The sequence below is a fragment of the Anser anser genome (assembly GCF_964211835.1).
Source record: "Anser anser genome assembly, chromosome: 13".
NCBI lineage: Eukaryota > Metazoa > Chordata > Aves > Anseriformes > Anatidae > Anser > Anser anser.
In genome coordinates this window covers 8319786-8340897 of record NC_139734.1, presented here as the reverse complement: position 1 = coordinate 8340897, position 21112 = coordinate 8319786, and the positions used below count along the sequence as shown (strand labels likewise).

At 64.8% G+C, this 21112-nt stretch overlaps 1 protein-coding gene across 2 annotated transcripts; it reads left to right on the top strand.

Annotated features, from left to right (window-relative positions):
• The first annotated feature begins 5283 nt into the window (after positions 1–5283).
• On the top strand, positions 5284–13997 carry TSC22D3 (TSC22 domain family member 3). 2 transcript variants are annotated; one of them, XM_083797526.1, is made up of 3 exons: positions 5284–5772; positions 12441–12492; positions 12978–13997. In XM_083797526.1, the coding sequence occupies exons 1-3, from the start codon at positions 5450–5452 to the stop codon at positions 13221–13223; spliced, it is 621 nt and encodes a 206-aa protein (XP_083653652.1). In that variant the 5' UTR covers positions 5284–5449; the 3' UTR covers positions 13224–13997. The 2 variants fall into 2 exon arrangements, with proteins under 2 accessions (XP_083653652.1, XP_083653653.1); XM_083797527.1 differs by lacking the exon at positions 5284–5772 and adding an exon at positions 11940–12215.
• Positions 13998–21112: the final 7115 nt, after the last annotated feature.

Here is a 21112-nt window from a genome sequence, read left to right as displayed (position 1 = left end):
ACGATAACTGCAACGGTGCTGCTTCTGCCTTTTTGATAAATTATATCTCCCATAAATCAGCAAGGGGAGGGAAGAAGCTATCCCATGACTGCGGGAGCTTCCCGGGGAAGGGAATTGCTTGGCAGGGATTTAATCACTTGGGGGCGCTCAGGGGGCTGGGTGTGAGATGGGTCTTCCCTGGGACTCGTGGCTGCCTGGTCCGAGGGTCTGGTGCTGGGATGCCCCAGGCAGGGTGTGCAGGACCTCACCCGAACCCACCATAAGTGGCCTACACCCAGCCCAGGCTCAGAGCAGCAAGAAAACTTTTGTCCTGCCATGCCTGCCCCACTACCCTCAGCAAGGCAGAAGGAAGAGCCCATCCATCCCACCCACACAAGTGCTCTCTCCTCCCCGTGGGCCAGTGGTGCAGGAAGGAAGGAGCTGCTTCACACACCTGAAACCTGCTGCCAGGCCTGCATGCAGGGCATCTCCCATCCCCATCCTCCCTGGAGCATCCCTGACCCTATCCCTCAGATGGGTTCAGTCTATGGGATGCCACCAGGTTCCTGGGCTCGATGTGGTGGCTATGGGCATCCCTGCAGGGATGGTGGCCCAAGCCATGGTCACCCTCTTCTGGAGCAGAAGGTGCTGCCATTGCTGGCTGCCAGCTCTTGGCCGTGCCATGGGCTGGGCAGGTCTTTGTGCAGGAGGATTACCTCCTACTCACACAGAGCCCTTTTCTGATGTGCAGCCCCATCTAGGTCACAGAGCTCCTACAGCTTGCCAGCCCTGCAGGCATGTCCCTGCCAGGGGAGGGCTAGCCTCACAGCAGGAGGCGGCTGGGATCGGCTTGGCCTTGGGTGCAACCCATGGCTGAGGTCCAAGCAAGGGCTCTGCTCCTTGGGATGCTGCAACAGATGCCCAGGGCATGGAGGTCTCCAAGCTGCTTGCCTGCTACTTGCTCACACCAGGGGTATAAAGGCAGGCGTAGGACACTGAGGGAGGTACCTGGGTAGGGTGGAACACCCAAAAGCCATCCAAGTGAGGCTCAGAAAATGAGGACCTGCTTGGGACCCTGCCAGGTTTAGATGGGATAGCCCCAGGATGCATGTGGCCACTCCAGGGATAACAGCTCCGTGGCCCTCCATGCTCCCACCTCGTGATGTGCAGCCCCCAGAGACAAGCCAGCAGGGCCAGGGCTGTGGTGGCACCAGCAAGGGGACTTGTTTGCAGCTGGCACCTCCTGGGGTGGCACCTGTCCCACAGGGCACTGGGCGTGACAGCCTCCAGCCCTGGAGGTCCTGGGATTTATTTCCCTGTGCAGAGGAGCACATCCTGCCCCGAGGAGACAAGGTGAGGGGAAGTGGCTGCTGCACCAGACTCCCCAGGTGGCCCCAAGGTTGGAGATCCACCAGCAGCCACAGGGATGTCCAGACCCACACCTTGCCTGCATCGTTCACGTCGGGGCTGCGCGATCCCTGTTGGGGTGCTGGGACTGCAAATGAGGGCGTGCTCTCAGGTCAAAGGTGTGCAACGAAGAGTCTTGGGCCATCTCCTGCTTTGCATCAAGATGTTGGGTTATGCTACAAGAGAGGATGAGCCTGGCTCGTCCTCCACCAGCAGTTATGAGGAAAAGCGACAGCATTAATGGGGTCATCCCTTAGGTTATTGCAAAGCTGTGTGTTACAAACCCACTTTGGTCTTTCTATCTAGACAAGGTCTTTCCCTCTGAAAGGGCTGGAAGATGGATTTACAGCCAAAAGCATCACTCACGATTCAAAATGCTCAAAACTGGAGCTTATTGCCATGGGGAAACAGCCTGCGAATCCCCAAGGAGAGGAGCGAATGTCTTGGTGACTGTGTGTACGCTCTCTCAAATGCCACCAGAAATAAGACGTTCCGGTACCTGCCACGAGTGCCAAAACCGACCGCAGAGCAGAGGAGCCCCGCGGAGAGGAGGGGACGAGGAGGGGAAGTGCTCACCCACATGCGTGGGAGCAGCATGGGGGCCCACGTTCCCCTCCCACCCGCTGCGCCGTGCTCCATGCTGGGGAGCTGGGGATGCTGCCACCACGCTGCAGCCCCACCGCGTCCCCTCCCACCCCACAAGACGCGTGACGAGGCATCGCCCACACCCCATGCCCTGCTCCCCACCGCCTCCCTGCTGCCCCACGTCCCCTTCCTTCCGCCAGCCAGCTGGAGAGGCTTCCAGAGCCAGCAGCTCGGTGTGTCACCTTGGGTTTGTACAGCCTGGAGCAGGCGGAGAGGGGGACGCGGTGACACTCCTGATGCGCGGGGACACCAGCAGGAGGCAGGGTGGGGGTGGCCTGCCCCAGTGCACGGCGCAAGGCAAGAGGCATGGGCTGGAAATTAAGGCAGAGGAGCTTATGAGTGAGAAGAGGGGAGCACAGCAGAGGGGGGCATCTCCTGCAGGGCGGCTTGTCGCCTCCGCTCCTTCTCGGTGGCACCCTGGGAAGCGTTTAGCGCTGCAGCATAATGCCTCTAATCGCAGCCACGGAATTCACACCCCCGGCACAGGTGTTTCTTCTTCATCAGAGCAACGTGAAGCCCATTCCGCACATCAAAACCCACTGAAAACCCCTCAAACAGCCGGTCAGTGTGGCTCCATCCCTGCTCAGCCTGCACCCAGAGAGCTTAACGTCAGCGGGCGTCGGAGCCGAAAGCGTGCACCGAGGTGGCCGATGGCCTCCTGAACTGCAAGCGCCCACCCCGAGGGCAGCGGAGCGGGACGGACGGCGCGTGGAGACCCACGTGCGCCGAGGAGCTCCTGGGCTGGGGCCTGTCAGGGCATTTTAGGTGGTTTGCTGGAGCGTTACGCGCGGAGGAAAACATCCGCGGCTGGCGGCGGGCTGCGTGACTCACCCCCGCCCGGTTATGCAAGCAGAGCAGCTGCGGGGCGAGCGGGTGCCCCGGCAAAAGCCGCCCGGTTTGGGGCAGCATATAGGGCCCTGGGGGGAGCGCAGCTCTGCTCTGCCTCGGGGGGCTGCAGGGCGGGGGTAGGGGAGGTGAGCTGGGCTGGGAACGGCTGGGAAAGCTCCCCAAAAGCTTGGCAAAGGGGAAGATTTTTGGGGGGAGGGGGGGGGAGTGTTCTCTTTCTTTCCTCCTTCCCCTGGGAAGCCCCGGTGCCTGCTGCCTTCAGGGGAGCTCCACAGGAGCCCCCAGGCCAGCGGGGGGCACCCACAGCCCCACTCCTCTGCCAGCCGCGGGAGCTCCCCACGGCCCCACGAGGGGAAAGGGCCGAGCAGGGAGCGGGCTGGGGGAGCACCGGGGGGGGGACGGAGCCACCTCCGCTCCGTGCCCGGTGCTCGGCCCCGGCCCCTGCGGGTCTCCCCCGGCCCCGGAGCCCTGCCGCCGGGCGATGCCCTTCTCCCGGCGCCCACGGGATGGCAGCAGCCGCCCGCGGCTCCTGCTGGGCACCCACGGCCACGCGTGGGGCTTCCCCGAGCCTTTTTTCGGAGCCGGCTTGCGGCCGGGGGCGTGGGGGGAAGAGAGCCGGGGCCTCCTCGGCCGCTCCCGGGGCTGCGTAGCCGCGGTAGCCGTCGCCTTGCGCCTTCCTCGGTTACGGATGGGCTGGGAAGTGCTTCATCCTCATGTGATGCGAGCGCGTCTTCCTCCTTCTTGCCAAATAGGGAACAGAAATGTTTATCCAACACTTCTGCCTTCCCTCCAGCGGCATCAGCAGCCCCGTTAGCATCCCGTGCTCTGCCGCCGGGACCGCCTCTGGCCTGCCGCTTTGGGTGGTTTTGCCCAGCCAACCGGATTTTGACCCGCGCTATCTTTCCTTATCGCTCCCGTGCACTTCAGACCCTCTGCTTCCTGCCCTCGATCGATCCCGTCGCAATGCCTACGTGCGGACATCCTCCCCCTGCCCCCCCTTCCCCTGCTGCCTGCTGCGGGCTCCTTGGCCCAAACCTTCTCCAGCAGCTCCTGGACCCCTCCCCAGACGCGTGCAGGGACGGTGACAGCAGCCAGCCCTGGGCGTGTGGTCCCCAGCCGAGACCTCAGTGTCCCCCTACCCCTCCCGGCATTCCAGGGCAGCCGTCCCCACGCCTCCGCCGGTCTTGTCCCGTGTCCCATCACTGTCAGGGCAGCGTGACGTGCCCCGGCCATTCTTGGCCAGCCTGCAGCTCGCTGTGGGAGATGCTCCCACCGGAGTGCCGCACTGCCAGGGAAGTCACTTCTCCTCCCCTCTGCTGAAATTTCCTTTTCCCATTGCCTGCCCCTGGTGTCCCACACGCAAATAAACCCTTCTGCCCACCTCCCTCGTGCACTGTCCTCCTGCGCCTCTTTCTGGCTCTGGGTCCGAGGGTTTCCAGCTGCAGCGGTGCTGCTGGGTCACTCCAGGCTTTTCTGCCACCCGGGGGCTTTTCTTCTCCGTTTTCTTCTCCAGAGCCACGTGGGGCTTTGCCCGAAGCCTTGGGGGCTGATGGCCACACTCCACCCCAGGAGGCGCAGAGTGGGGGTGGCAGGGCCATGGGTGCCTGTGGGATAGTGTCCCAGGGGGCGACAGGGTGGTGGGTGCCCCGCGGGGCAGCGGGCACCTGGTGGGGCTGTGTCCTGAGGGTGGAGGGACAGTGGGTGCCCAGTGGGCAAGCAGGTGCCAGTGGATGCCAGTGGGGTGATGCCCCGTGGGGCACAGTGGCAGCGGGTCCCGATGTCATATCACGTCCCCAGTGAGTCAGCGGGTGCCAGCGGCGTGCTGTCCCGTGGGGTGGAGTGGCACTGGGTCCTGGTGGCATTGTGAGTCCCCAGAGGGTCAGTGGGTGCCAGTGGGGTGGTGTCCCACAGGTCGGAGTGGCACGGGGGTGGCACTAGGTTCCTAGCGGCATCGTGGGTCCCCAGAGGGTCAGTGGGTGCCAGCGGGTGCCCCGCGGGGTGCAGTGGCAGCGGGTCCCAGTGCCACAGCGTGTCCCCGGCGGGTCCGTGGGTGCCAGCGGGGTGGTGCCCCACGGGGTGCGGTGGCACTGGGGTGGCACTGGGTCCCGGTGTCACAGCGTGTCCGCGGCGGGTCCGTGGGCGCAGCGGGTCGGTTCCCCGCGGGGCGCAGCGGCAGCGGGTCCCGGCGTCACCGCGTGCCCCCAGCGGCTGCCGGCGGGGCGCCCCCCCGGGGCGGGCTGGCAGCGGCCGCGGGCGGGGCGGTGCCGGGCTGGCAGCGGCGGGTGCCGGCGGGGCGGGCTCCCGCGGGGCGGCCCGGGGTGGGGCGGCGGCGGCGGCGGGGCGGGGAGCGGCGGCGGCCGGGCGCTCGGGGCCGCCGTTACCAATCAGCGCCGGGCGGAGCGGAGCGGAGCGGAGCGGAGCGGAGGGGAGCGGGGCCGGGGCCGGGGCCGGGGCCGGGCGGGCGGCTGGCTGTGCGCGGCGCTCGGTACCGGGCGCGTCCTGCCGCCGCTCGCCCTACCGCGGCCCCAGGAGCGGCCCGGTGGCGGCGGCGGCGGCGCGCAGGGGGCGCGGGATGTCCTCGTCGCCCGCGGAGGAGTGCCGGTCGCCCGTGGGGCTGGACTGCTGCAGCTGCTGCCTGGACTTGGCCAACCGGAGCGGGCCGGAGGAGGGGGCCGGGGGCGAGAACAACAACCCGGGCAGCCCCACCGTCAGCAGCTTCCGGCAGCTGCAGGAGCAGCTGGTCCGCAAGAACCTCAACACCGACAAGCTGAGCTCCATCATGCGCCAGGACTCGCTGGAGCCCGTCGTGCGGGACCCCTGCTACCTCTTCAACCAGGGCATCTGCAACAGGAACATCGACCAGACCCTGCTCTCCATCCTGCTGCTCTTCCACAGGTGGGTGCCGCCGGCGGGGACGCGTGGGGTGGCAGGGCGCAGGTGTGTCCCGCGGCCGGTGGTGCCCTGCGCGTGGCCGGGCAGCGGTGGTGGCCCCCGGCTGCGTGCTTTGGTCCCCAGCCCCGTGGTCGTCTCCCTGGCTCCGTCGTTCCCACGCAGACGCTGCCGGCAGGGCCGTGGGCAGCCGTCCTGCACAGGACAGGGGCAGCTGCCGCTCGGAAGCTGTGCCACCTCCGGAGCCACCTCTGGAGTTAGTGAGAAGATGTGGGGGGGGAGCCCAGGAGCCCCGCTGCCATGTCCTGCTCCTTCAGCAGCTTCCCTCGCAGTAAACACAGCGGGGACAGGTTTGGCCTGGGTGGTGTTTCCCATCGCCCAAGCCATGGGGCTGGTGCCATCCCCGTGGGCTGGGGCTTTACCCCCCAAAGACTGGGCAAGGGGCACCCGGAGCTACTTTAGGCATCCCCCCAAAACGCTAGTAGCCGCGTGGGTCCAGCGCTGCACCCGTGGCACCTGCGTGGCCAGCTGGGCACACGCACTGCCTCACCCCACCCAGGGTCCCTGCTCCTCCCGAGCCACCCTCGGCTCCTCTGGCACTTGCATAACACGGGGCCCATGCTCAGGTGGGAAAGGAGGGGCTGGGCTGCCTGCCAAAGCACCCGGCTGCACGGCGAAGCAGCCTGGGCGGGAGGGAAATTGGGGCGAGAAGCAGAGATTTCCCTCGGCGGCATGATGCTGCAGCCAGCTGGCACCATGGGCAGGGGAGGGAGGCGAGACCATCCCCAGCGCACGCTGCGAGGGCTGGGGATCGGAGCCAAGCAGCCGGGTGCTCTCCCGGGGAAGGCAGCAGCAGTGCCCGTGGGCACGGTCTGCCCGCTTTTGGGCTGGTCCCTGCTGGGGCAGGACCCTGGTGAGCACCGGTTTGCTCTGCCGAGGTGGAGAGCGAGCGCAGGTGCTGGGGGAGCAGGGTTCCTCCCCGCTGGTGCACATTGGTGCCCCACGCTGCCCGATCCCGTCCCCAGTGCCCTGCTGATGCCATGTCCCGGGGGCTGCGCTCGGTGCCGTTCGCAGGCAGTTGTGTGCCCACACCTCCGTTCGCTGCTGTTTTGCTCCAGCCTGAACTTTCTCCTCCTGGGGAATGCGCCAAGATACCCAAGAGGTGATAGCACACGGAGCGGGGGATTGTGGGTGCCGGAGGAACACCCCGATAACATGCCCGATAAGGGCACCCTCACTGCTGGCACCAGGGAACCCGAGCAGGTTGGTGGCCCTTGTCGTGGCTGATGTGCTCCTGCGCTGGCACAGGAGGAGGAGGAGGTGGCGCGGATGCTCTTGCTCACGCGGGGCCAAAGCCTGTACTGGAGTCAGAACCACGCTGGGGGCCCGGCCAACCTGCATTCAGCATTCCCAGCCTGTTTCGGGGGTTTTCTCCCAGGTTGCGTGGTCCTTGCAGGGCTCTCTGTGCTCTTTGCTCACTGCCGGGACGCACGCGGCAGGGATGCTCCAGACCTCTGCTTCTGCACGCAGAGGCTCCTGCAAGAACCCCGCCTGCTCGGAGAGCGCACGTTCAGAAAGGGCTTCCCCCTCCCGTGCCACTTTCCCCTGGTCCTGGGCAAGAAAAGGAGAGAGCCAGGGCCGGGCAGGCGGGACAGATTCATGCAGGAACCTTGCAGCCCCCGCTTTCCAAGCACGGGGTCGGGCTGGCGAGCAGGAGGCGCGCGGGGTGGCATCTGCGGCACGGCACCGCTTGTTCCCGTCCGTCTGGCGTCCCTTGGCAGCAGCGATGCCACGGCCCAAAGGGCAGCTCCAGGGAGCGCATTCCTGCCCGGCGAGTGGGCTGGAGCAACAAGGAGGCATTGAGGCAGCGGGAGCGGGCGCAGGCGTGAGAGAGGGGTGGGTGTGGGACGGCGCTGCCCAGGGAGGTGGCCGCGGGAGCATCCCCAGCCCACCAGGACAAAGCTGGCCGCTCCTTTCCTACAAGGCTGTGGCCGAGGGGGTTGCCGGGGTCTCAGCATCACAGCCCATGCGAGGGGGAAGCAAGCGAGACCCCGCTTGCAGAGTGCAGCGGGTGCACCACTGGTTTTGGGGTGCAAGACCAGGTGCACGTGGGCGAGGGCCACAGAGGCATGGAGGCTGCAGCCGGCCCCAAAGCCATGCTCCGCCGATGAGCACCAAGTTATATTTATCCAGGCACTGCACATCGCTGGCTTCGGGACAGGAGTTTGTCACCCTCTGTCTGCGTTTATATTTATATCTGTCGGGGGGGGGGCTGCAGAACAGCTCCAGGGGCAGGTGGGGAGCCCAGGGTCCTTAAGATCAAGTCCAGCCATCCACCTGGCAGCTCCTGTGGGGATGGCAGCGCTATGGGACAGGTTGGGATTAGGGTTGGGGTTGGGTTAGGGTTGGCTTTAGGGTCAGGGTTAGGGTTAGGAATGGGTTTAAGGTTTTCGGGAGGGTTAGGGTTAGGATTGGGGTTAGCATTGGGACTAGGGTTTGTTTTAGGGTGAGGGTTATGGTTATGGTTAGGGTTGGGATAAAGGGTGGGGTTAGATTTAGGGTTGGGTTTAAGAGTTAGGGTTAGGACTGGGTTTGCGGCTAGGGTTAGGGTGTAGGGCTAGGGTTAGGTTTAGGATTAGGATTAGGGTTAAGGTTAGAGTTAGGTTTAAAGTGAGTGTTAGGACGAGGGTTAGGGTTGGGGTTAGGATTGGAGCTGGGCTAAGGGTTGGGTTTAGGGTTAGGGTTAGGGTATGGCCTCAGGCTGTCCCCAGGTGGTGGCACATGCCCGCGCACAGCTGGTGGCCAAGTCTGGGCCCATGGGGGATCGCAGCAGTCGCAGCTACAGGTCCTGCTAGCGGCCCCTTTGCTTTCGCGTTGTTATTGTTCTGAAATGTCAGCGAGGGCAGGGTTTCAGCGACGCGTCCTGGCTCCGAAATGCCCGGGATGCTTCGCAAAGGCCAGGCAGGGTATTAATAACAGGCTCCGCTGAAGCTGCGCAGCTCCAGCACCCGTCCTTGCCTGACCTCCTCGGGGGCGGCTGGTGGCGCTCGGCTCCTCTCCTGCTCCCGAGCCCAGCGCCCTGTGTCTGTCTGGGCTTGGCACGTCCGTCTGTCCGGCTTCGGGCGCTTCTGAGGCTCCCCCAGCGCCCAGCGTCCCCCACGGTGAGCGCCAAGCCCGGGTGCCACCACTGAGAGGAGAAGCTGAAGGATTCCGGGGTTTCCTTGGATGCTGGGAAGAGGTTGCCCGGGGTGCTGATGTGCGGCTTCCCAGCTCCCGTCCGCTCATTATTATAATGAGCTGCCTCCCAATTAGCAAGCCTGGCACTCCTGTAATGGGCCCTTCAGCATCACGGCCACGTCCTCTCTGTCCCTGCTTCCCCAAAACCAGACAGGATGCTACCGGGGTGCGCTGGGGGGTGGGGTACGGGAGGAAGAAAGGGGGGCCGGTGACAAAGTTGGAGAAAGAAAGGAAAATTGCAGCTCTCAGCAGGCCGGCGCTGGGGTGTGCGCTCGCACGCCAGCGCGCAGAGAACTGGGAGTACGGCCAAGTACCTTTATCAGAGGAAGCAGGCCGCCCAACAGCTGGACGGGGGAGCCTGCCAGGGCCCCCCCGCGCCCGCCCCAGCCTCCCCCAGCCTCACAGGTCCGGGGAGTCCCCCCGTGCCACCATCCTCATACGGTGGTGGGCAGGAGAGGTTCTCCGCCAGCCGTCCCCACCGCAAACCCTCGCTTGGTGTTTGCAAGGACTGCGATCGCTGTCCCACGGCTCCAGGGTCCCATGGTTTGGGGTCTAGCAAAGCCACCAGCAGCACCTCAGAGCTTGCACACCTACAGGTGCACCCCAGAGGGGTTGCTCTCTGCTCTGCAGCCGCTCCTGCCCTGGCTGGGGGCGTCTATGAGCCCTCCGAGGTCCTCAGGATGAGGAAACCAGAGGTGGCCAACTGGCTCAGCACGACACTGGGGATTTGGGGCTGTGAAAGGCAGGGTTTTCTTCGCTGCGTGTTTGCAAGCAGTGGCTTTTCCTCTCCCCCCCTCCCCTCCGCTCTGACCCTTTGAGCTGGAGGTCTGGCTGCGCTGGGCAGCTCTGGCTCGGTGCCTTTCCCGTATTGCTCTCCAGCCTCTCCGAGGCCAGGCTATAAACATTTCCCACGCCTCAGACCCTCTGAAGGGCCTTCCTCCCATTGAACCGAGTCCTTGGAAGAGAGCAAGCCAGCCAGGAGCGCTGCCACGGAGCAGCGGGAAGGGCCTGGGGCCGGGGGAGAGCGGAGGCTGAGGACGGAGGGCTGCTGTGAGCAGCACTTGCCATGCAACGTGCCTGCAGGATGGGTTAGCGTGCACGCAGGAGGGGCGTGCTTGCGGGGCATGCGCGCACAAACGTGTGCATGCATGTGCGTGCACGCACGGCGTGCAACTCTGTGCAAGGTGCATGCACGTGGGCTGCGAAATGCACACGTGTGCGTGCCACAGATGCATGTGCTAGGCTTGCGTGTGTGTGTGTGTGCATACGTGGCACGGCACGCAGGTGTGGGGGGGAATGCGTGGGCTGCAAGCTGCGCCCGTGCTCGTGTGCGTGTTGGGAAGGATGGGAGCCATCCAGAGCAATCCGTGGGGGCTTCCCTCAGTGCTGCAGTGCTGGGGGCAGCCCAGATTTTCCCGATCCACCTGGGAGGGGTGCCCCAAAGCAACCAAGCACCCATGGCACCGGGGCTGGGTGGGCACCCGCCACGGGAGGGCCCCAGCACGGTGCCACCAAGCGCGTCCTGCCCCGCGCAGCGGCGTTCCGGGGGCTGTCACACAGAGCGCCTTTCACCCGCCCGCTCCCCAGCTCAGGGTGGCACGCTGGCCCCTGAAAGGGACAATTGAGCACGGCTGAGGTCACCCCCCCAGCGTCTGTACCCCGTGCCCGCGTCCCCTCCCCGCAGCCCGAGGACGCTGCCAGCATCCCTCGGACATCGCTGCCAGCACCGGGGAGCAGAAGGGCCGGAGAGGGGCATGGCCATCCCCCCGCCATACTCCCCGAGCCTCTTCAGGAGGAGGGACCGGTGAGTGGGGTCCCAGGGGGGACAGCGCCTGCCTGGGGGCTTTGCGTGGGTCAGGGTGGTGCCATCACGGGGCAGTGTGCGGAGGGACACGGGGGTCCCTGCATGTATCCCCGCCATCAGGCCGGGGCACGGTTTGTGTCCGTCCTTGCGGCACCGACCCCAGATGCGAGTTTTTGGGGTGCTCCACAGCATCGCCGAGTCAGCTCCGGGGGGGGGGGGAGCCTCGTGCGACTGGGGGAACGCTGCGACCGCTGGGCTTGCACACGCGTGTGCACACGCAGGATGCTGCTGGCTGCTTTCACACACACACGCACACCCCGAGGACCCCCCAACCTCCCCCAGGACGCAGCTCTGGGGGTCCCGCAGCCCGGGGCAGGGGGGGGCACCGCTGCCGGACCAGGGCCGGCTCCGGCCCCGCTGCAGCCCCGGCCCCGGCCGCGGGGGGGCGGCTCCCCCCCCCCAGGCGCGGCCCCGCCGTGCCGGGTTATGCAAGGCCGGGGCGGGGCCGCTGTTGGCCCCGGGCTTGTTTTGCGCCCCGGGGTTTGTTTTGCACTCGGGGGTTGTTTTGCACTCCCGTTTCTGTTGTGTTTCTGGTGGTGGATTATTTTTTTTTGGTGTTTTGATTTTTTTTTTTTTCCCCAGTCCGGTTTTGTTTTGCTCGACGTTTTTGTTTGTGGTTTGCGCGCCCGTTCTGGGTTTGATCTCCGTTTCGCTTTGCCGTCTTGCCCCCTGCGCACCCCCTTTCTTCCTGCGCCCCCCTTTTCTCTTTGCGCCCCCCTTTCCTCTTTGCGCCCCCCTTTTCCCTTCGCGCACCCATTGCAGCCCCTTTCTCTTCTGCACCACGGCCCCCCCAGGCCCTGACCCCCCATTTCGGGCCCTCCCCCCCCCCCCCCCCCCCCCCCCACCCCGTGCAGGTCGCGGGGGGCAGCACGGAGCGAGCGGGGGGGGGCTCCAGCTGCGGAGCGGGGGCTGCCCGCGGGGCTGTGCGGCTGGGGAAAGGGGGGGGTCAGAGCGGCGGGGGGGCTGTGCTGAGGGTCGGGGGGGGGGGCTGCGCGGCTCGGGGTGCAGCACCGGGGGGCGCAGTACCGAGGGGGGGCGCGGTGTACCGGGGCAGCCCCCCGCATTACCGGGCGTTACCGGGAGCGGCGCTGCGGGGCTGGGGGCGGCCCCCCCGCCGACCCCGCCCGCCGCCCGTATAAGCGGGGGGGCGGCGGCAGGAGCCCGCAGTGCGCCCCGGCCCCGACGCTCGCCGCGATCGCTCCCCGCCGCCGCCGCTCCCCGCAGCCATGAGCACCGGCGTGTACCAGTCCCCCATGGAGGTGGCTGTGTACCAGCTCCACAACTTCTCCATCTCCTTCTTCTCCTCTCTGCTGGGGGGGGACGTGGTCTCCGTGAAGCTGGACAACAGGTAGGGGCAGGCCTGGTGTATGGGGGGGGGGAGCCGGATGCGTTGCCCCCCACCACCGGGGGGGATCCTCAGGCATTGCCCCCCCCCGGTGAAGGGGGAGCCCGGGGAGTTGCCCCCCGTGAAAGGGGGGGGCTCTGATGGATGCCAAGTGAAGGGGGGGCGCACCCCGGTGCATGGATCCCTGGGGGCTCGCTGCTAACGCCCTCCCTCTCCGCTCTCTTCCAGCGCCTCCGGAGCCAGCGTGGTGGCCATCGACAACAAGATCGAGCAGGCAATGGTGAGCTGCAGCCCTCCGTCACCACTGGGGGGTGCAGGGGGGGGTCCCCACTCTGTGGGTGGGTGTCTCCCCTGGAGCTGGGGGTCCCCCCGCTCCCCAGCCTGTTGCTGGGCAGAGCAGCTCCTTTGTTTGCCTGCTGCAGCTGGCAGAGCTCATTGGCTCTGGCTGCGCCGCAGTGCGCAGGGAAAAAAGGGGGGGGATGGATGGGGGACATGAGAAGGACCCTCTGGGGGGGTGTGGGGGACAAGCCGTGTCCCCTGGCTGCTGGGGACTTGCAGCCTGCCAGCCCCACCCGAGGAGGGGGGTGATGGATGCGGGTGCCTCTGGAGGTGGGGAGATGGGGACCCTGGGCTGGGGGGGCACCGGAGTGCAGGGGATGGGGTGGGGTGATGTGGGGTGGGGGGGAGGGACAGCCTGTGGGGAAAAGTCCTGGGAAGACACCCCCAGGGCATCGCCGTGACGGGTCCTGCTCCTTCCTCTTGCAGGATCTTGTGAAAAACCATCTGATGTATGCAGTGCGGGAGGAGGTGGAGGTCCTGAAGGAGCAAATCAAAGAACTGTTGGAGAAAAACTCCCAGCTGGAGCGTGAGAACAGCCTCCTGAAGACCCTGGCCAGCCCCGAGCAGCTGGAGAAGTTCCAGTCGCGGCTCCCTGCCGAGGTGCTGTGCTCACAGGAGGAGAGCCCTGGGGCGGCCCCCCCGGCCCCGCACGCGGGGGGTTCTGCGGTGTAAGGTGGCTCTGTCCTCGGGGTGGGCAGAGCCACGGAACTCTTTCTACTTCATCCTGCAAAAAAAACCCAAAAACCTAAAACCACAAAGCTGTTTTTCCGCCTCGTGCGGAGGACTGCCGGAGCCCGGCGCTGAGCCGTGCCCGCCGGGCAGAGCCAGCGGCCGCCTCCCGCGTGAGGATGCTCGACCGCTGGGGAGGCGCCGGCAGCTGACCTCGCCGAAACCTGGGCGCCCCGCGGCCCCCCAGGCACGTCGGTGGGACCCCGCCGTTGGAAGGAGCGTGCCCCGAGCCCCGTGCCTTTGCTGCGCTGGTTTTTGTTTTTTTGGGGGTGTTGGGGGGGGAGGCAGCCGAAACCTGACTCTCGAGCAGCACGGGCAGTTGTGGTTGCACGCACGTCGGCGTGGGGATTACGAGGAAAAAGAGGAGGGAAAAAAAAAAAGCTTGTTTTACTAGTTCAGAGTCTTCTGTAGCCGTATCTATGTGCAAACATGAGCAGTGCCCGCAATGCTGCGGGTGCTCAGGGCCAGCCATGCCCTTCTCTGTACAGCCGGGGGATTTGAGTGGAGACTGGAATGACAAGCGGCTGTAACTGGGTGAACTGGGCGGCCCGAAGGAGGGAACGGCAGTGATGGGGGGCTGCGCTCCTGCCCGCGCCCCCCGGGGCTTGCCAGGTTCCCAGGTGACGGGACGTCCCTGCGGACGTCAGACAGTTGGAGCGGTGACACGGTTGTGTAAATTTTGTTAGAAATTGCAATAAACTCTACTTTTTTATATAAGCGCCTGCCCGACCTGTGTATCTGTAGCTGGGGAGGGGGGCACTGGGTGGGATGGGGCTGGTGTTCCAGCGGGTTTGCAGCATCCAGGGGTTTCGTGGTGCTGCTCCTTGCTGGCTCCCCAGCAGGGAACCCCCTCTTGTTCCCTTCATTTGGGGATCAGCCTCCCTGGCTGGGCTGAGATGGGGTTTTGGAGATGAGAGCATCTTATGGAAGGGGAAGGCCTGATCCTGCCGGTCTTGCCTGGGATGCGTGCAGGGATGTGCTGGGTTGGGGGCAGGCAGGGCGCCACGCTCTTCCTCCACAGCTTTTCCCATGGCTTCTCGCAGCCCCGATGTAATTCTTTAACCATCCCGAAGCGCCCTGTGAGGGTCGGAGCTGGGCCGGGTGCGTGCAGCGACGCTGGACGCGGGCTTTTGGCTGGGGCCAGGCGCAGCCTCCCCGGGGGTTTTGCACCCCGGGCCAGCGAAGGGCTGCAGCGGTGCCCCTGGGGAGGCCACATCCTGCAGCCTCCCCTGCTGCTGCTGCTGCTGAGGGTGGCGTGAGGCAGGGCAGGGCCGGGCCGGGGCGGTTGGTGCCCTGGAAACGCCGCGCAAACAGCAAAACAGCGGCCCACGCACGCAGCCTGCGGGGTGCCCGGCCCCACGGCCCGGGGCTGGGACCTGGCCGCGGGCACCCCGGGGCAGCGCGCGCCTTGCACACGCGCGTGCAAACCTGCTCCCCGCGCTGGGGGCACGCACCCCTCGCACACGCGCTGCAGCAAGCTTGGGGGGGGCGGGGGGGGGGGGCACGCGCATGGGGCGATCCCTTAACACGCACACCCCGAAACCGCTTTCTCCAGCTACTCCTTCCCCCCTCCCCGGGGTGGGCAGAGCCCTCCGCAGCGTGGTGTGACACGGGGACAGCCAATGGCACCGGCGGCACGGCCGCAAACCCCTCCCTGCGGCTGGCACCGGCCCCCCCGGCTCCCCCCCCCCCCCCGCGCCCCCTGCGCCTTCGGGCTGCGGTGACCCCCCCGTGGGACAGGGGATGTGTGTCCCGCAACCCACACCCCCGGCAGGGTCACGCGTGGCTGCGGCAGCCCGGGCTGCAGAGGGTTAACACGCCGCATCAGGAAGTTTCCAAGAAACGGCTGATTTGTTAAAATTTTAAAAATAACGAGAAGCGGCTGCCGGGCCGAGCGGGACTTTCCTGGCGGGATGTGATGCGGGGCCCGCGGCTCCCGTTCCCCCTGCCCCTGAGGATGCTCCATCCCCAAATGGGGGCCGGCACCCCCGGGACCCCCACCTGGGTGTGGGGTGGGATGGGATGGAGATGAGGGTGGGATGGGTAAGGGGGTGGGATGAGATAGGGAAGAGGCTATAGACTGTTAGGGGCTAGAGATTGGGATGGGATGCGATGGGATGGGATGGGTAAGGGGGTGGGATGAGATAGGGAAGGGGTTATAGACTGTTAGGGGATAGAGATTTGGATGGGATGGGATGGGATGGGATGGGATGGGATGGGATGGGATGGGATGGGATGGGTAAGGGGGTGGGATGAGATAGGGAAGGGGTTATAGACTGTTAGGGGATAGAGATTGGGATGGGATGGGATTCTGGCTCAATATGAGGGGGCACTTCTTTACCGGGAGGCTGACAGAGCACCACAACAGGTTGCCCAGAGGGGATGTGCAGTCTTCTTCTCTGGAGATATTCATAACCTGCCTGGATGCCATCCTTATATATATATATATATATATATATATGTATATATATAAATACCTTATACTCAGGAAAACCCGTGTAAAGTGATTCACAAGACTTCTTGTTCTGCAAGGGAAATTTTGACCTACGGGTATTGTTTTAGCTGCTAGAGTAAAAACTGCCCTTACATCTCTCAGATATTGGTTAATAAACAGTCTCCAAAAACAGACTGAACCTCACCTTCTCTTCTCTCTGTGTTCTTTGCATGGTCTTACCTTGAGGTGCTTACATCTTTTTTGTTACTACTGACAGATTCTCACAATATGCGTATCAGAAATCTATGGAAGGATGACATTTTCAGTTAAAACCTCATCCTGCGCAAGGTGCTGTAGGTGATCCTGCTCTGGGGGGGGTCCGACCAGATGATCTTCAGAGGTCCCTTCCAACCCCCACCCATTCTGTGATTCTGTGGGATGTGATGGGAGAAAAGGGGCTGGTGGGAGGCTTGCTGGGGGAGGCTGGAGCCCGTGTGTGGCAGCTGCTCATGCAGGGTGAGTGCAGTGCTGGGAGGGTGCTGGGGGCAGTGCTGGGAGAGCAGAGGGGGATGCAGGTCCACCAAGGTCAGGTTTGCATGTGGGAGCACCCCCAGAGCTGTGTGTTTCTGCTCCTCCCCATGGGCCCTTACACCCAGGAGTCCGTCCACAGCCAAGGCAGAGCCTGGTGCGCGCGCCGACCCCTCACAGCGAGCCTCCCCGGGCAGCCCCCCCGCTTTGCTTGGGGCTTCAAACCATCCCCAGCAGCTGCTCCATCCACCTCCACCTCCCAGAGGCCGCTGCCTGCCTTATAAAGTATTTTCCTGCATTTAAACGAAAAACCTCCCCGTTTCCTCAGGTTCCTCCTGGTTCCAGCAGCATGGCCCCAGGCAGGTGGAGGAAGCAGAGCCTTGCCGCAGAAAGCCAGCCCGGGGAAGCCCAGCAGTGGGAAATGAAGCCAAACAAGGGCAGGGGATCCAGCGGGAGCTAAGGGAGGTGTGTGTGGGCTGGAGGACGATGTGAGCGCCCGAGCACCCCGAGCTTCTTCTGCCTGGCTGTGCCAGAGCCAGCGTGACTGCTCCACGGGGTTAATGGTCCCTATTAGAGGAGATAAGGAGTCTGCTGAGCAGTAAAACCTTCTGAGAAAGCCAGCTTCCTCATTCCTGACCAGAAAGGGAGATGTGTTTAGAGGAAAACAGCAGCAGAACAAATCAATTGGTTACAAACAGCCAGGCCTCGGGGCCAGGCGGACACCTCGGGGGACCTGCAGGGCTTCGGTGTGGGCTGGGAGCAAACGCTTCCACCCTAGGGACCGCAGTGTAATGAATGAGCGACGCGAGTGCCAGGGATTAGCCAGGATTTAGGGGCCTGGGGGACCTGGCCAATTTGGTTTAATTGATCATTAGAAGCAGCATTAATCCCCAGGAAAATCAGTGTGGGAAAGCCAGGCACCGGGGAGGACTTTGCTGGGGCTTGCGGGAGGACAGAAGGCAGCTCCTGCCCTGTTTCCCCTGGCCACCCCCCCTCAAGCCTTTTGCTGACACAGCCAGCGGCGTCATGGTGCCACCCCCTCCGCCGCCACCCAAAATCAGGAGACACCCCCGGCGCCCGGCCCTCCTCCCTGCCCAGGCAGACCCGAAATCCGATTGCAGCGCCGGGGGTGCCGCCGGGCTCGCCGGCGCCCGGTTATTCATTCTCCCGGAGGGAGACCTTTGGACCATGCAAAGCATGGGGAGAGTCCGGGCTGGCATCCTGCCCTCTGGCAGCCTGCTTGGCAGGGCTTGGGCTCGGGGATTTTTGGGGTGGCAGGATGCGAGCGGGGGGTTCTGCCTCGGGAGGATCCACGCTGTGGTGCCATCTCCTTGTGACGGGGTCCCTAGTGTCCTCCCAGCAGCGTGGGTACTGCTCGCTGAGACCTCCTCCCGCGTGTCCCCAGAGCATCTCCACCTCTATCCCCACGCTGACCCCACACCGGTGCCGCCGGAGCAGCGTGGAGGAACCGCCGGCGCGCCGGCTCCCAGCTTCCTCCCAATTAAACCGATTTCTCGGATGGCTCCAGCCATGCAGCAGCTTTGTAGCTGCCACCGCCGGGGTCTCCCTGCCCTCCCCGTCCACCTGCTCACTTGTGTAATGCGTGGCCCCCAGCCCCGCGGCGGGGACGTGGCCCGGCAGGGGACCGTCCCGCCCGGCCGGCCGAGAACAAGGCAGCGCCGTGCTGGGATGCGAGCAGCGGGCGCCTCTGAAGCTGCCGCCCCGGGGCCGGACGGTGCCAGCCCGCTGTGCCCAGGAGCCGTGGCAGCGAGCGAAGTGGCACATCAAAGCCCTCCAAGCTCAGCTCCCTGCGGCCCCCATCCAGGCACATGGGGAGGATTTGGCCGGGGAGGGCGGCAGGTCTGGGGATGGGGCTCGGGGATGTGCCGGCATCCTCCTGCTCCAAGCATCCTGGCTGCAGGCTGGGTGCCCCTCGCTCCTCCGAGCCGTGTGCCATCAGCAGATGACAGGGCAAGGCTCACTGCTGCAGGGACACGAGGAACAGCAGCTGTGCTGGCTGCACTGCTCACCCCAGGGCACAGGAGCTGTACTCTGCTACCCCCCAGGTGGATGGACAGCGTGGCTGCATGGACCTGCACTAACGGGAGGAGGTGCCGAGATCCCAGTGCAGCAAAACCCCCTGCTCAGCATCCTCCAGGCAGTCCCGTGCCAAAGGCACCAGAGATGCAAGGGACATGAAGCAAGGGTGCAGATCAGGCAGCGTTTTGGGGAGTTCAGCAGCAGCACTGGACACAGGGTAGAAAGTTGTCTCTGATGCTGATATCACAGGATGGAAGAAGGAGGGGTCAGGATGCATGAACAGCCTGGATGGCAAAACACCAAGCCACCAGCTCTGGAAGATGAGGTAATTATTGTTATTGTTGTTAGTGCAATCACAATAACAGCCACTGCTTGTTGCAACTGCATCGCGGCTGGCATCGCCACCATCAAGCAGAGCCAGCACCGTGGAGCCGTGCCAGTGACACCTTGCTTCTGTGTCCCCAGCACCCTCCTGATGGGGCAGCACAGGGTGGTCTCCTCTGGGGAAGTGTCCCGAGATGGGTCCTCAGCCCTTCATCCCATCCAGACGGTTTGGCTGGGGGGCGTTTGGGAAGTGGTGAAGGTGACGCTGGGGCGGCAGAGGCTCGGTGAAGCACCAGAAGTGCTCTGCTGCCCACCCCCGGGCTCTCAGTAGGACACCGAGGTCCTGGGGGTCTCCTTAGACACCAGCCCCTGCTGCCGGGCAGCTCGATGGGGCGGCATGGCGCAGCTCACCGAGCCTGGCAGCCCACGCGGCCCCACAGCCGTGCCCTCGGCATCTCCACAGCTTCCCCTCCCCACAATGTGCCACCTCCCCACACAGGTACTTTCCAGCCCAAACCACATCCAAGGGGAATCAGCTCCCAGGCACACCAAAACCAGAACGCTGTCTTCCTGTTTCTGCCTTGTTTATTTATTTATTTATTTATTTATTTATTTATTTAGAGAAACCATCAACCTGGAGAGCTAAAGTCCATGTGTCTAGCTCAGATTGCCGTGTGGCACCCGACAAGTGCCGCCACGCTGCTGATGAGCAAGGCCACACTGAATAACATTTGTTTTTTTTTATTTAGGGCTGGTCTCTTCGGGTCTTGTAGATAACACTCCCCACGTGCGAGGCGCCCTGTCCTGGAGGAGGAGCATTTCTGGAAGCTGCCGCTCGCCTTGCCAGGAGGGGCTGGTGCCTCCCCCCGCCGCAAAGCCCCAGCTGCGCACCGAGCCCCGGCTGCAGCCGCTCCCAGCCCTGCCGGAGCTGCCGCTCGCCCCGCTACCATGTTTGGGTGTTTTTGGAGCCAGATGATGACTCAGGCTGTTCCTGGGCAGTGTTTACACAGCCGTGACGGGAGCAGGGCTGGAAGCTGTGCCATGCCCATCCTGGCCGGTTGTGCCCGGCTCCTGGGCTCGTGCCGGTGACAGCTCCAAAGTGGGTCATTTGGGACTGCTTCACCCCCTTCTGGGCAGGATCTGCCCAGCAACCTCGCTTCCTTACCCAATGCCCATGCTATGCAGTCCCTCACCCTGTGCTGTGCCCGTGGCACGGCTATGTCCCCCGTCATGCTGCAGGCATCCACGTCCCCTGCGTGCCTGCTGGAGCTCATGCCATTGAGGTTTCTCGGAAACTTCTTGGCGAGCACAGTCAGCAGAAAAAGCATCCCAGTCCCACGGGGAGCCAAGGGCAGCGTGACCCACCTGAGGCCCTTCGCAGCCACAGGCATAGATTTGTAGGTTTGGGGTGAAAGCAGCTGGGATGGAGCCCCTGAGAGTGAAAATCCTCAAAGCAGGCTTTCCACCTCTTTCTTTGCTTCCTGTGCGATGGGAAGCCCGGCCCTCGTGATCCCCATCCCACATCCAGTCCTGCTGCGAGAGCAGAACCGAAGCCCTTCCCTGCCCTGCCCACAGTGCCTCATAGCCGCTGCCCAAAATAGCTGGAAAAGCCCTAAAATAACCCACCGCTGCCCCCTCACTCCACTCCATGCCCCGAGGAAGGCAGAGGAGTGTGTGTAAAGCACGGGGGAGGGCCAGCCCCGAAATACACCCCTGTGGGTGCAGCTGCCGCGGCTCCTGCCGAGCACCCAAACCGCAGGTTGCAGCAGCCGCTGGTGGGTGCCGGGGGGCCCCTTGCCACGCTCCGTGCGGCCGCACAACCCTCCGTCTGCTGACGCACGGCCTCCCCGCGGCGTGCTCGGGCTGTTTGTGTGCCCGCTGCCCTGGCTACCAGCCGCTGAGTCACCGCGCATCCTCCCCGCGTGGGAAGCCCGGCCTCGTCTTTTCCACAGGCTCCCCACGCCTTTTGGGGTGGGGGGGGGGGGGATGTCGACATGGAGCACGGGACATCCTGGGGACCAGGGCTGCCTGGCAGTGCGGGGAGCATCCGAGGATGCTGGGGAACAGGGATGCTGGGGGTCCTGCTGGTGGCGGTACCCAGCAGCGTGTGCACGAGGGTGGGTGCGGGTTTGCTCCATCAGCTGCCCCCTCACACCTGCACCGACCCCTGCCCCACGCGGGGGTCCCACCAGCCCCTCACGCTGCAGCCCCGTCACTTCCCGGAGCGGGGCCCTTTGGGGAAGCGAGCGTGGATGCCGGCGAGATGAGGCAAAGCTTGGGCAACGGGGGCGGGCAGAGCGGCGTGACGAGCGGAGCCCGTCCCTTCGTCACTTCGCGGCTCCAGCCTTACGCCAGCCCCGCTGCGGGGAAGGCAGGAGGGGTGAGCTGCCCCGCAGCGTGCCCACCCCGCGCCCCAAGCCCCGGGGGGGGGCAGAGCAGGAGCTGCGGTGCCAGCCCAAGCCCGGCTCCGTGCTGCCCACCCATCACTGGGGGTGCAGCGGTGAAA

Coding starts and splice junctions, on each gene's coding strand:
- TSC22D3 (XM_083797526.1), top strand. CDS start 5,450: ATGTCCTCGTCGCCCGCGGAGGAGTGCCGGTCGCCCGTGGGGCTGGAC. Junction 5,773..12,440: donor ATCCTGCTGCTCTTCCACAG/GTGGGTGCCGCC, acceptor GCTCTCTTCCAG/CGCCTCCGGAGCCAGCGTGG. Junction 12,493..12,977: donor ACAAGATCGAGCAGGCAATG/GTGAGCTGCAGC, acceptor TTCCTCTTGCAG/GATCTTGTGAAAAACCATCT.